The following is a 12,989-nucleotide window of genomic DNA, read 5'->3' as shown; positions in this document are numbered from 1 at the left end:
CCCATTACAACACTTCTATATCCTTCTTTAGCTGGGACGTCAGAACTGGGCACCAGACTCCAGGAGGGGTCTCATGAGAGCACAGCAGAGTGGGAGAATCCTCTTCCTCGCCCTGCTGGCCACGCTTAAGACGCGGCCCAGGCGACGGTTGGCCTGGGCTGTGAGCACATATCGCCTCCCCCAGCTGCTGCCCATGTACCTAGACAGAAGTGTAGTGGCCCTCCCATGACAGACAAAACATCTCTACCCGTGTCGCTGCCTCGAGCTAATACCATTACCGTAACTTCCTCTCCTAGGCAAGGGCAGCCCTCCAGGCACAGGCATCCACTGCCCTCACGCTGATGCAACGGCGGAACGCATTCGCCAATTCCAAGACCAGAGTCACTTTTCAAATCAAACCGGCTAAACCTCGCCAAGCTGCCAGAAACAAAGGATAGCACAGGTATATTATGAAATCTTGCGGAATAAAAGGATTTGGGGTTCAGGGAAGGTTCTGAAATGCATCTCCACGTCTAACTCATGTTTATCAGGTTACTTGGGTCAAAAGCGTCCTGAAGTATTCTCTACTTTTAATGATCAATTTTTAGATTTAAAGGAGAAGTGGAAAATAGTTTTCCCCACAAAATATAAATAAGTGCCATTTAAAAAAATATTAAACCACCTATATATCTGTGCCCAAAACACAGCACTGAAAGAAGCAGAGCAAAGCTTTGCCTCCTGACGAACCTGCTGAGAGGTCTTTATGTTTGCTCGGGTTTTCTTCCCAAGAGCCCAACCAAACCATGAGCCCGCAAGGCAACGCTTGTTTCTGAACATCACCCAAGAGCTCAAAAATGAGTAAGCCTGATGCAAAATGCTAATAACCATTTACAGAGAACAATTTCTGTCCCTCATTATGGTTCTGACGCACGTGGAAAGAAGGTGCCGGCTGGACCTCTGCGGTTGGAAAGGTGGCAGCTCTAGCAAAAAGGTCTCTGCGTCTTCATAAGTGAAGGAAAACCGACGCAGAGGGAAAGAGAGAAGAGTTCTGGCAAGGGCTGCTGGCACAGCTTGCCTTTGGCTCAGGAGGAAGTAAAAGCTTGAATTACATAAAAATAGCTTTAAGAAAGAATCAATGACATTTCATTTGAAAGTTTTATCTAAGTTTTAATTAGGATCCGAGATTTTGCACTTAAGTGCATGAAGTGAAGAAGTACATGTACTCATGCTTCCCAAGATAACTGACAGATCTGAAAGTTACTCATCTCATCTCAAAAGGTTAATTAAAGAACAATCCTTGAGAGCAACACCGTAGGGAAACCGAGGAGAGTCTGCTCCACCGGGGAGCCCCGGGGAAAGGCTGGCACACACTGCCTGCATCTCCCACCTTGGAAACACTCCAGGTAGCAAACTGAAGCGACCGCCCGGTGACCACGGAGACAAGCGAGGCAGCTTTGAACCAGCCCAGCGAGACTTCGTAGCCTACCCACTGTGACCCCTGCAGCTGGGAGCAGGTTCCCAGCCCGCGCTGGGCTGCAGCTGCTTGGACGCACGCACCCTTCAACGAAGCGGGCGCGATCACTGCCAGCGGTGCAGGGGAGGTGTGGTGACTTATCATTAGGAAACTAAGGCAGAGTGACTCACGCAGGATCAAAGTCTGCAATTAAGCCAGAAATAGGCTGTGGGTTCCCCGATTCCCATAGATGCTGACAGCACCGCGAGGCAAAGGCCCTCTCTAGTTCATCTGAGCATCATTAAAAAACACATCAGCTTTTAAGGAAGCCTGCACGTATGAAGCTCATTTGAAAAATTCTTTTGCCAAAATTAACAAACATTATCAACATGGAGAATAAAAGAGTTTCATTGTTCAAGCGAGACTTTGTAGACATAAACGACCTCTGGTTGTGCAGTAATTTAATTTCCAAAGAACACAAGCAAAGTCTCAATTAGGTCAGAGCAGACCGCTGTGCAGGTACAAGAGGGAGGAGAAATGTGCGGCTGCATCGGTGAACAATACTTCTGGTCTCGTGGGGACTGAAGACAAGGTGCAAGGAAGCATTAAGGCCTCTTGGCAAAAGCAAGTGAAGCTGCTTGCTCGGTATGTAAAGCAGTTCAGCATGCACCAGAGGCAGAGGCGGAACACAGAAGCAAAACACTCAGCCAGTGGCTCTCAGATCGCAGGCAGCTTTTTGCTGCTTTCTTTACAAGCGAGAGCCAGGTACCGTGGCTGCCACAGGAGAAACGGGCTCATCTAGAAGGAGCCCAGGGAAAAGCAGAGGAACGACGGAATGGAAAATGGATCAGAATAGCAATGGATTCTTGATGCTGCTTAATGGAGTGAAGCCTGAATGTTGTTTGGTGCGATCTTGATGGGCCCGATTTAACTATTCCATATTTGCAACAATATTTTTCACACTGGTAATGAAGAAATGCTTGACAGCCCTTAGTGACCGCTCAAAAGTTTCCCGGTCACTTAAGCAGGTCTATCGGAGTAAAGCACATCAATCAGAGATGTGACTGATAAGGAGCGGATGGCAGCTCAAGAGCTGAGACATCACTGATAGTGTGCTGCATGTAGAAAAGCTGCCCCGGAGGTCGGTGGGCAGCACGACCCAACTCAGAAACACCACAAAGACAGTTCAGGGAAGGGTGTTTCTGGACAAACAGGTTCCCAAAGCACCAGTTTTCATCCAGGAGAACGACAAACTACACAACTTCTAACAGTCACTCTTCACGTGAGATGTGACAATCATGTACAGCAAACCCCCCTAAACGCCCAGCAAGAAACCGGGGACCCCGTATCACTGAGTCTCACGCTCGCTGCTCAAACCGCAACAGCCCGCTTTTTACTTTTAAACCCGAAGTGCGGTTCCATGTTTATTTTTGTTTTGATTCAGAAGTGAGTTTATGCCAGCGACAACTGAATCATGGTTGTGGGGGCAGTTTCTTCACACAAAACCAGACTGGTAGATGCTGCCCTTCCAAAATGCTGCCTGTGTAAACGCAACACCTCAGGACATTAATTAGGCAGCGTTTCACTTCTTCTCAACAAGCCCATTAAGTATCAGATCTGCAAACCTTTGTACTAAGAGAGTTACTTACTCAAGATATTTTTAGGCAAGGTTTTGAAGAGCACTCTGAATTCAAAAGGAGCGTTTTGCTCTCCAGAGCAGCCTCCTGCCGAAAGGCCACTCTGACAACAGCTGCGTCAGGTCTGCCCACGGCATTAGTACACACGCTGTGGATATGAATTGTCACTGGAACAGGCGCTGGGGTGACTGCAGCCCGGGCTCACCTCCTTTACATATCTACTCATCTAAACACGGGGGCTGTATTTCAGTGAGGAAGCCCAGACAGACACAGCACCGCCGAGATAAGGGAGTACCTGCAGGTGCTTTCATTAAAGCAACAAAACCCACGCTGATGCACCCACAAAAAAACATAAAATGCCAGAAACACAACGCCGCTTTTGGGATTTCAGATGCCAAGCGGAGAAATTTAAACACCCAGGTAGAAGAGTAAGAGCAGAGCAGTCCCTTCTGCCCCAGCATCCCCCAGTGTTTCAGTCACCCTGCACATCTTCATGTTCTCACACAACACCCATAAACAGGAAAACACCAAGTGCAGTCAAACCCTTGGCAACGCTATTTCATGAGAAAGCAGGAGACGTTCCTTTCGCACCCAACTGGGTGCCTAAAGCCGAAAGCTTACCCCGTCTGGTAGCGCCCTCCAGCATACAGCACTCACAAACTCATTTGTGTCATCTTCTTTCCGGTCCTTGTCCAGGACACTTTTGACTGTATCAAACTTGAACGTCAGCAGTGTCTTTGAGAGGCCCTTATAGTATAGGTAAAGGGAATTATTTTCGCTTCCTAGGGATAAAAAAAAATAAATACAGAAGAATAGGTTATGGTAGCAGGCACAAAAATAAGGCTTCTTAGCTTTTTCATCGCTTAAGACAAGACCAGACATTTCCTCCTTGTAGTTATCACGCTTGCGGTGCCTTGGCAACCGCGCACCACAGCAAACTTTCATGATGCTTAATAACAGAGCGACGTTTTACCGCAAGACAATTGCAGCATGCAACACCTTTCCAAAACCTACAGGAACCCAGCTGTGCCCCGTAACTTCCTCAGGGCAGAGCATTTTGATCAGAGCATCTCCGCTACCCACATGAAACCCCGCTCCAGCCAGCCTGCTTGGCATTACAGCAGGTAGCGCTGTCACAGTTTTGCTCGTTGTAATCAAGAATGACAGTTCGGTCTGTGGAGGTTTAAGTAAGAGAGACTAGACAGTGTGCAGGCTTTATTTAGAAATCCATCCCAATTTCTGCCTCGCAGGCCGTACAGCAATCAGAGAACACTCCAGCTAAGGTCCTCCCTTCAGTGCCGGCACAGCTGTCCTGCTCATCCCACCGCTGGCAGCCTGGCACCGCTTCCCCACCAGGACATTCACAGAGGCTCAACAGGCCACCTTACAGGGTGAAAGGACAGAAACAGTCAACTAGGCAGCTGCTTCAGGATGATTCAGTCTTCGAGGAAGCTGTTCGGAATGAAAGCGTTATTGCTTTGCCACAGGACCACTTGTGTGGTTCAGGCTACGACTCTTCCTTAGAAAGATGCAGGAGGATATGTTAGTTGATAAACTTGAAAGACACAAGTCATATCAGTGACTACACCAGTGGTTGACTTTTGGTGACAGACAGTCTAAATCATCGCATTTGAATTCATCTGAAATGGGAGAAAAACACGTCCAGACCCCCTTATGTCAGTGGGGTCATCAGACCGTTCCCTGGGAGGGGAGAGAAGGGAGGTAGTTCAGAATAATCTGATGCTAAAAAGCCCATGTAGCTACGTGGCACGACTGCCGGTCTGCTCTGCAACAGGAGGGGCGCCAGCTCCGAGGAGCCCCATTAGCATTTGTCAGGATGGCTGCTCTACTCACCACAGGCGATGTAGTCTCCATTGGACGCCAGCCCTACGAAGTTCTTCTCATTGATGTGACCCTTGAAGGAGCGCAAGCAGTGAGGTTTCCCTACATTCCACAGTTTCAGCTGACTGTCTGTTGACCTGAAAACAACACCCAAAGTTACCCTGCTGCCATATGGCAGGTACTCCTTGCTTGCAACCCTGGTCCCTAGCACCCTACTTGCAATGTAAACGTATGAAGTCTTACTGCATTCCAGGAGAGATTTATCCCACTTTCAATTGTATACAACTCAGCTCGAGCTCAGAAAGGCATCGCCTGTCAAAACGCATTACATATTTTGATTAAAAACTTCCCTGAAGTATTGCTCTTCCTTTCTCCTACCAATTGCAGAGTCCTCCACTGAACTGATTGGTCTTTGGGCCATCACTGCCTCCTCCCGATCCAGATCCAGGACGTGGTGATTTTCATTTTTAACTTCTACAGCACAGACAAAGTCTGTTCCCTTCTCCATGCTGGCTGCAACTCTCACTCACACCTTTACAGGACTCTGGTAGGAAGCAGCCTCCTCCCCCTCCAGCTGCCCTGAAAGCATGTTCTCCTCCTGCCCGATACCAAGCAGCAGCATAGAAAACCCCAGGGGGGCTCAGAGTTGCTATTAGCATTAAATTCATGTGTTTTTCTCATGCGTAATTGAGACTGCATGGATATAGATCTCAAACTTCCACTTCTTTCACCTTGGCAGCAAAGCTAAATATTACTATTAAAAATATACAAACTCTGCTGAGATTAAATCAAAATTGATGCTTTCCATTGCTCCCCCAGATGCAAACACACCTGCCGGCAAAATGTTTTTCTATTTACTGTGAGTAAACGTTTTCCCTTTGGCAAAAGAAAGGTGGTGGAGACAGTCTCTTCTGCCTGGTAGAGCTCAACTGAGATAGGAAGACCCCAGGTTTCCAGGAGATATAGGATTAATTTCTTTTCCCAGACCTGAGGCGACACGAGCCCCTCTGGCTTCCCAAGTGTTATTCTCTAGCAGTCACCAGGTTCTGATATTCTGGCACTCACAGACTGACAGCAACAGACTCCACAGAAGGTGAAGAAATACTGATGTGGTGGGACCAGAGCCTCATGAAGCCACCCTGGAGGAAATGAGCAGTGCTGTTCTAATCTTAAATCTGAAAGAGATTGGGAGCAGGACCTGCCAGTCTGGGTGGGAGGAAGGGGAGGTAGGTAACGCTCCCCTCTTACAAGCCACACCACCCAACTTTGCCGCTTTCTGAATATTAAAAGCTGAAGGGAAAAAAAAAAACCAACATCCCACCCAATATCCATCAAATACTACCAACGATATAACAAATTAGCCCTGCACCAATGTCACATTTACCTAAAAATATAGCACAAAAGAGTAGAGATGCACCTCGTGCTACACTGCAAAACCCTTATCTCAGCCTTCAATGACAGCTAGAATGACAAAGGAGTGATAAGGGAGCTGCAGCAAGATTTGTTAGTCATTTGTAATAATAGTATGAGGTCAGATCAGAAGGAAGGTATGAACTTTATCTCTAATGCTGTGACTTAAGCAGGAGTGCTTTCCTCATCCCAGGTCTTGACCGAGGAGGGGGTCTAAAATAGACTATTCAGCTTCTCTGTTTGATGCTCGTTCCACATCCATCCCCGCCCTACACTGCTGTTCACTCTTCCTTCTCTTTTGTCCTTTACCATCCCAGCAGCACAGCTTACAGAAGGGCAAAACCCATCTACACCACTGCTTTTTTGGCCCAGAGGACAGGGAGGCGCCTTCTGTGCTACTGGGGCAGCTGTATTTTCAAAATGCTGCTTTTAAAAGCTTCGGAGTTGCCTGGAAACTAAACTTTTCTGCAGCCAGGGTAAAACAGCAAAAGACTAATGCCTGGTCTACAAGCTGTCAGATTCCTGTGACAGCTTCTGCTATTAGCTAACCCATCAAGGCGACCTTATATATATATACAGGCACTTAACCTCTGTATTTTAGTAGCAGACATTCTAGACCTCTTCATTAAAATAAAAACGCTTACACTCTATTATTAATGGAATGCTTTCACCACTAACAAATTCCCACCGAGCTCTGGCCATGTTTGCACCGCTTCAGATAAGCACGCTGTGAAAGAAGCAAGTTATCTGCCACTGGACCGCAAGGAGAGGAAAAGGCCGTTGATCCTGATGGTGTTACTGGTTTCACACTCTCTCCAAAAAACCATCGTGGAGGCGCTGCTCTGTTAAATCAGCCTCTCTGTAAATCAGCACCGCAATCAATGCGTTGTGCTAAATACCAGGCAGTTCTGAACACCCTTGAGGTCAAAACCTAACTCTACAAGGCAAAGTAAATCAATGCAATCTATAAAACAACTTTAGCCAGAAAACTAGGGGTTCTGAATATACGTATAATTTTCTTCAAAGAAATCAGCGCTTGATTTTTGGGAATCAGTACTGCTATCTCCTCTCCTCAATTTGCAAGACAGACATGAAAAATCATCTGCTCTCTCCAATATTTCTTTCTATTCACACAGAAAAAGATCTGTGAACTCTCCAGTTCGTCCTCTCACCCCGCTGTTGCCTGCCCAAGTCTGACAGCTCTATCGACATTCCTCCCAGGACTGTGGGATAAGCTTTCGCAGATGGTCGGCTCAAGCAGGACAGGGACATTTTGTCCTGAAACATCCCATGGATGAAGCTCCGTTTGATCCTGGCTGTAAAACATTCCCAGCCTCCTCCTGCTTCTATTAAATACTTTCTAATGCCCAGACTTGGTTCAAAGCATTAAATTTAATTCGCTCTGTGTTCTAGGTATGAATTTGCACCCTTACAGAGTTAGAATGTTAATGGAAATGAGAAGAGAGGAGCTGATCAAATATAAACAGCACTAGAAGCCACCAGGGAATCTTCCATCGTGCAACTCAGCACAGAGTAACTCACTAGCAGCCTGAACACATCTTCAAACGCCCTGCTTCAGCTCCAGGTTTCTAGAGCAAACTGTGAGAAAAGAAGGGATGTAGCAAAGCTGAATAATCACTGGCTCGGTACACGGCAGCAGGCGTACTTCTGGGACGAGATCCACCCCCGCCATCCGCCCCTGCTGCCCTCAGGCGTTATAAGAGTGCGTTGAGATCAAAGACTCCCCTGCAGCCCCTCCGGTTGCTTAAACCTTGCGCACCACGTAAGAGGGGCTCGCTCACCTCCGGTTTATTGAGGAGGCCCGTGGCCAGTCATTCGAACCCATCGCTATGTGATCTGACAGACACGCTCATTCCCACACGACTGAAAACCACGCAGAGCTGAGGCAGCCTCCCCGGGCCTGGGGGCAGGCACTGCTGGACAAGCAACCCAACAGCGGCTGCACAACAGTGCTCTTCAGGGCCTCCACAGCAGACCCTATGTTCTACCCGGGCTGAGAGCTGCATGCCGCTAGGGCCAAACCTACAGCTTCTCCGTGCCTACTTTCTATCCCAAGTATAAGCCTAAAAGGGGCCTTCACAGAGCGGAGTAATAAAATGACCAGAGAACAGCTCAGTCAGTCCTACTCGAGCTGCTTTCAGGCTGTGGCTAAAACTCCTCGTCAGACGTAGCAGCGCCATTTGATCAGTCTGTCACTCACCAGCTGGGTTTTACCGCAGGTTCCCATCCTCAGGGCTCTGCCAGCAGAGCTCTGGTGAGGAGCATCCTCTGTACACGCAGTGCTTTGCAGAAGGAGAGCTCACCTGCAGCTTCCCAAAGCCGGCGCTTGCAGTCAGGACCTGCAGCTACTTGTCTTCTTATCCCTCTTCAGCATTTTAGCTCCGCAAGACAGAGCGGAGCCAAGCGACACCGGGAATGAATTTCTATTTCTGTCTTAGAATGAAGTAAGGATCTGCTTCCCAAAAGCACAGCAGCGAGCGAACGCACCCACCCACGCGGGTGAGCTTGCACGATGGCCCTGAAGAGCGCCAGAAAGCAAGGGCTACCAAGTTTTCAGCCTACATAAAAGGCAATACTTACGCAGAGACGATTTCTTCCCCGCTCACAAATTTTGCGTAGGAGACTGCCTTGCGATGCCCTTTGAACACCATGATTGGCTGCTTAGTGTTACGAAGATCGTAGTAGTGAACACAGTGATCTGGAGAGGAGAAAGGAAAGGGGTAACGTTTAATCAGCTGGGAAAGATGCACGGGACCTCTAACGGTCAGCTCACAATAGAAGTCCTGCCTGTAGCTTCCACATCTCGCTTGAAACCTTGTCTAAGATAAACAGTCTGCCCTAGAGCAAAAGAGTGTCTAAGCAGGCTCCTTAGAACCACCCCAGAATTCAGTCCGGAAGGGTCCAAGCAGCCTTTGAAAGAGTCAGTGAGGGAGGAAGGTGCATCTCTGTGCTGTGCGTACACACGTGTCTTCCAGCAAACCCCATGAGGTCCACGTGCAAGCCAGCGGTTAAAAGGACTCTTGCCCCTGGTCCCTGCTTTGCTGGCTCCCTGCCCAGCCACTCCAACTGCCATTTCTAATTCCCTCCCCCCTTTCGCCTTCCTCAAGCTGTCTCTTCTTGGAGAACTGTCAGAGATCAAGACTAAAAACCCAGTCTATCTGTTAACATACACTGAATCATGGCAAATAGGGATTATATTTCTCATCCTTACTCTAAATGGGGAACCTCCATACTTTCGGGTTTTCTCGCTTCCCTCTCTTGATGTTTTTACCAATCAAGAGAGAATTATTGTTTCTGCTAGTAAGAGAACAGACTAAATCTCAGTTCTTAAGATTTAATCCACAGATGTGCCGCAGTGCCACAACCACAGAAAAGGGATCACAACAGAGTCAACGGTACAGTTTTTTTCTGCACAACTAAATGTCAATTCCCAAGAAAATGGAAAAATAAGAAAAGAACACCTCATGAGACCCAAGCCCCAAACACTCTCAGCACTCTTTCCAGCTCAGGAAGGTTAATAAGCTTCTCCCTTCTTGACTTTAATGCTGAACTCCATTTAATTATCCCTTGCTATTCTGGAAGCGCAGGGAGGGAAGGACACACACACGCAAGGAAGCGGAGCTGGACGCCTTCCTCACCAAGCGACTTGCGATACCCAGACGTCAGCGGAAAACTGCTCTGACCCTCCTCCCACTGAAATAACGCCCCATCAATGGAAGTTTATCACAAAGATTACATGGAAATGAATTTAAATGCCAATAGCTATGGTTATTTTTGTATTTGCACAGCGTTTCGAAGCAAGGCTCTCAGCCACGCAAACAACACCCAGCTGTCTCAAAATCCCATGTGGTTTGAGAGATAACTGGATTTACATCGATCAGGCTACAGCAACTGCCATCACACCGGCAAGGGTAGCGCCTCACCCGCACTAACAGGCGAATTGGTGGTCGTGGCAAAAACATCTTCAGTAAAACAAAGCAAGCAGGCAAGTTGCCTCCTTCTCACTGCTTCCAGCATCTTGCTCTCTGCATAAGAGGGGATCAGAGACTTCCACGGTAAGAGGTTTCCGTCTCTCTCCCTCCTCGCTGCATAAAAGCAGATGCTCTCAACCAGCCCCATCAAATATTCTCCATCACTCACACCAGGCAGTAAGCTGTGGAACTACCCCCCTGTGTTGAAACCCCAACAGCTCTTACCCCGGTACAGGTAGCACTGAAATGCTGGGAAGTGCTGTAACCCCAGGAATTCTCTAAAACAGCTCCCGCACTCCAGCTTCATCCACCTCTGCAACATTAACCCTCCGAAAGGCTGACACGACCAACAAAAATCCCGGCATGTTCCTACCATTTGGGTATTTTAATTAGCTTTAGACAAGGTGATGTTGCTAAAGGCTTATTCAATAATGAGGTTAATTTTCAAAGAGACTTTGAATTAAATGTTAACACTTTTTTTTAGAAGATTAGGGCATCCCGGTCTCTTCCACCTCTCCGAAAGCTTGAGCCAAACCAGTTCACGGTTCCTCACCTGGCCTGTGTACCTGCTGCTGCAGCAACGAAACAGTTAACTGCCAATTGTTATTTTAATGAGCAGAATGATTCTAGCAGGGCTTTCTATTAGGAGTCAGTTGGTGGGTAAGCCTTTCAAGCCTATTTTTGCTCACAGTTTCAACCTCCTCTCCAGCTGGCCGGTCATTAGGATACCTTCTGAGCACCAGATTTTATCCTTCAGAGGGTGGCAGGGAAAGAGGTACCTGTGGATGGCTGCGTGTGGGCAGCAGGCGTAGTGTGGAAAGAGCTAGAGGAGGAAAGACAAGCCCATTTGCAAAGCAGAGACAACAAAGTTGCATTCACCTTCTAAATATCACAAATAAACAGCTCAAAGCCTGCCGGCATCTGGTCCCAGCACTGCGTGTGCCTCCCGGCGTCGGCGTGGAAATCAATCACTGTCTGCTCTGATCACAACAAGTCCAAGGGAATGGGCAAGGCCAGGGGGTTCTAAAATTAGCCATTTAATTATTAATTGATTATTTCACCAGCCAAAGCGCTGACGCCCAATGAGTTTTTTTAATTCAATTGAAGCAGCTATTTTTAAGTAGATGTATGAAGAATGCCCATTGCATTCATTAAAATCAGAACAGGTGGTCATGTTTTACAATTAAAGAGATACTCTCTCCTCTAGGCCATATGGACTTTCTGAAAACATGATAAAAATGCCATCTGCTGAGGAAGCACAGAGCCCAAAAACGAAGCTAAATGAGAAAAATACAACTCCCAGGTACCCCAGCAGCAGCCTCGCCTGGTGGAGTTTGATGAGCCGCAGCGTCCCAGGCACGCCAGCAGGGCTGAGGCGACGTGGCAGGGAGCACCTGAAACTCAGAAATGAATTAGTCTCCAGAGGCAGCTGAAGGTAAGGAAAACGCGGTGAGTATGGAGTGGAACTGAACACTTCCTGAACTCCTCAAGAGCCCCGAAGCTCATCCAGCATCCCACCACATCCAGCTCCAGCCCTCGGCATCCCTGGATGCCCACGGTGTGCACTCCACCGCTAACCAGTGATGCACAGGTGGATTTGCTTCTTGTTTTGCTCCTCAAATATGAGCGTTAAAACCATCATTTGGCGATTTTTTTGCAGCTCCGATCAGAAAATCCTTTTCCACCCTGATCAGAAAACTCACTTAGAACAATTTTGACTTGGAAATGACATTTCTACCGTAAAAAGCCTCATGCCTAACCCTTGGGCAGCAACAGCTCACTGCTTTACTTTTTCTTCTGTATTCAGGCTTAATTGAAATATATATGAGATAATGGGAAAGAACGTGTATATATACCATAACAAATTAAACACTCGGAAGCAATTCTTGTCTAGTTCAATGTCACTGCAGAAGCTGAGCATGACAGAATTTTGCTGCTGCACCTTCTGAATTCAAATGCTTGCTGGCAGCTGTATGTTGTTATCTACATATGTATTTTTTTAAGCGATCTCAGAAGGCAAAAAGGGCAGCTGAGCTCCACCACTGCTGCTGAAAAGGCCCCGACCACAAGCCCGAGTTTTCAAATAGTGTTTTTCCCAAACGCTCAAGAAGTGCTTCCTTCCCTCAAGATGCCGCTGCTTTCACCTTTGAGCCGTCTAGTGACAACTAATCAAGAATTCAGACTTCGCCAAGCTTCCGAAAGATCTCACCACCTCTTCAGTAAATATAACCTGGGTCAGCAAAGGATTGCACCCCTTGCTGCTCGGCAGCTCATAAATCCACACGACTCCAGCCAGCAGGAACACAGCAAAAGGGAAGGATGGTTTTATGATGTACAAAGTGAAGTGATCAGCACCTTCTCGATCTCGGTCCTTGGACTCAGCTGAGTTGCAGCTGAGTTGCAGCTGAGTTACAGCGAACGAACTGATGATGTAGTTAAAACACCTTACGAAGTCAGGTTAAAAACTTCTAAAAAAAGAGAGCTGGGAATTGCTAATGGAGACAGCGTCATCGTAGGTGATTTCAAAGCTGTTCAGAAAGAAGGAATTGCTCTTGGATTTTTCATTGCTGAAACAAAAAAACCCCACAAAGTCTGTTTTTGCCAAAAGTGATTTTCCTTACACTTCGATTTCTTAATAAACTCACAAACCAGCTGTTACTCGCAGCCTTTCGGCTC

The 12,989-nt window shown here is 47.4% G+C and overlaps 1 protein-coding gene across 4 annotated transcripts in view; it reads right to left on the bottom strand.

Annotated features, from left to right (window-relative positions):
- Positions 1 to 12,989, bottom strand: part of COP1 (COP1 E3 ubiquitin ligase) — a 131,292-nt gene that overhangs the window by 30,493 nt on the left and 87,810 nt on the right. For all 4 annotated transcript variants that reach the window (XM_054072614.1, XM_054072615.1, XM_054072618.1 and 1 more), the window contains exons 16-18: positions 8,923 to 9,040; positions 4,924 to 5,048; positions 3,691 to 3,851 (exon numbers count right to left, since the gene is read on the bottom strand). In XM_054072614.1, the coding sequence (XP_053928589.1) occupies positions 3,691 to 3,851; positions 4,924 to 5,048; positions 8,923 to 9,040 (404 nt within the window). The remainder of the gene's footprint in view (positions 1 to 3,690; positions 3,852 to 4,923; positions 5,049 to 8,922; positions 9,041 to 12,989) is intronic.

The sequence above is a fragment of the Cuculus canorus genome, chromosome 8, assembly GCF_017976375.1.
Source record: "Cuculus canorus isolate bCucCan1 chromosome 8, bCucCan1.pri, whole genome shotgun sequence".
NCBI classification, from domain to species: domain Eukaryota; kingdom Metazoa; phylum Chordata; class Aves; order Cuculiformes; family Cuculidae; genus Cuculus; species Cuculus canorus.
This window is presented reverse-complemented; position numbering and strand designations above follow the sequence as displayed.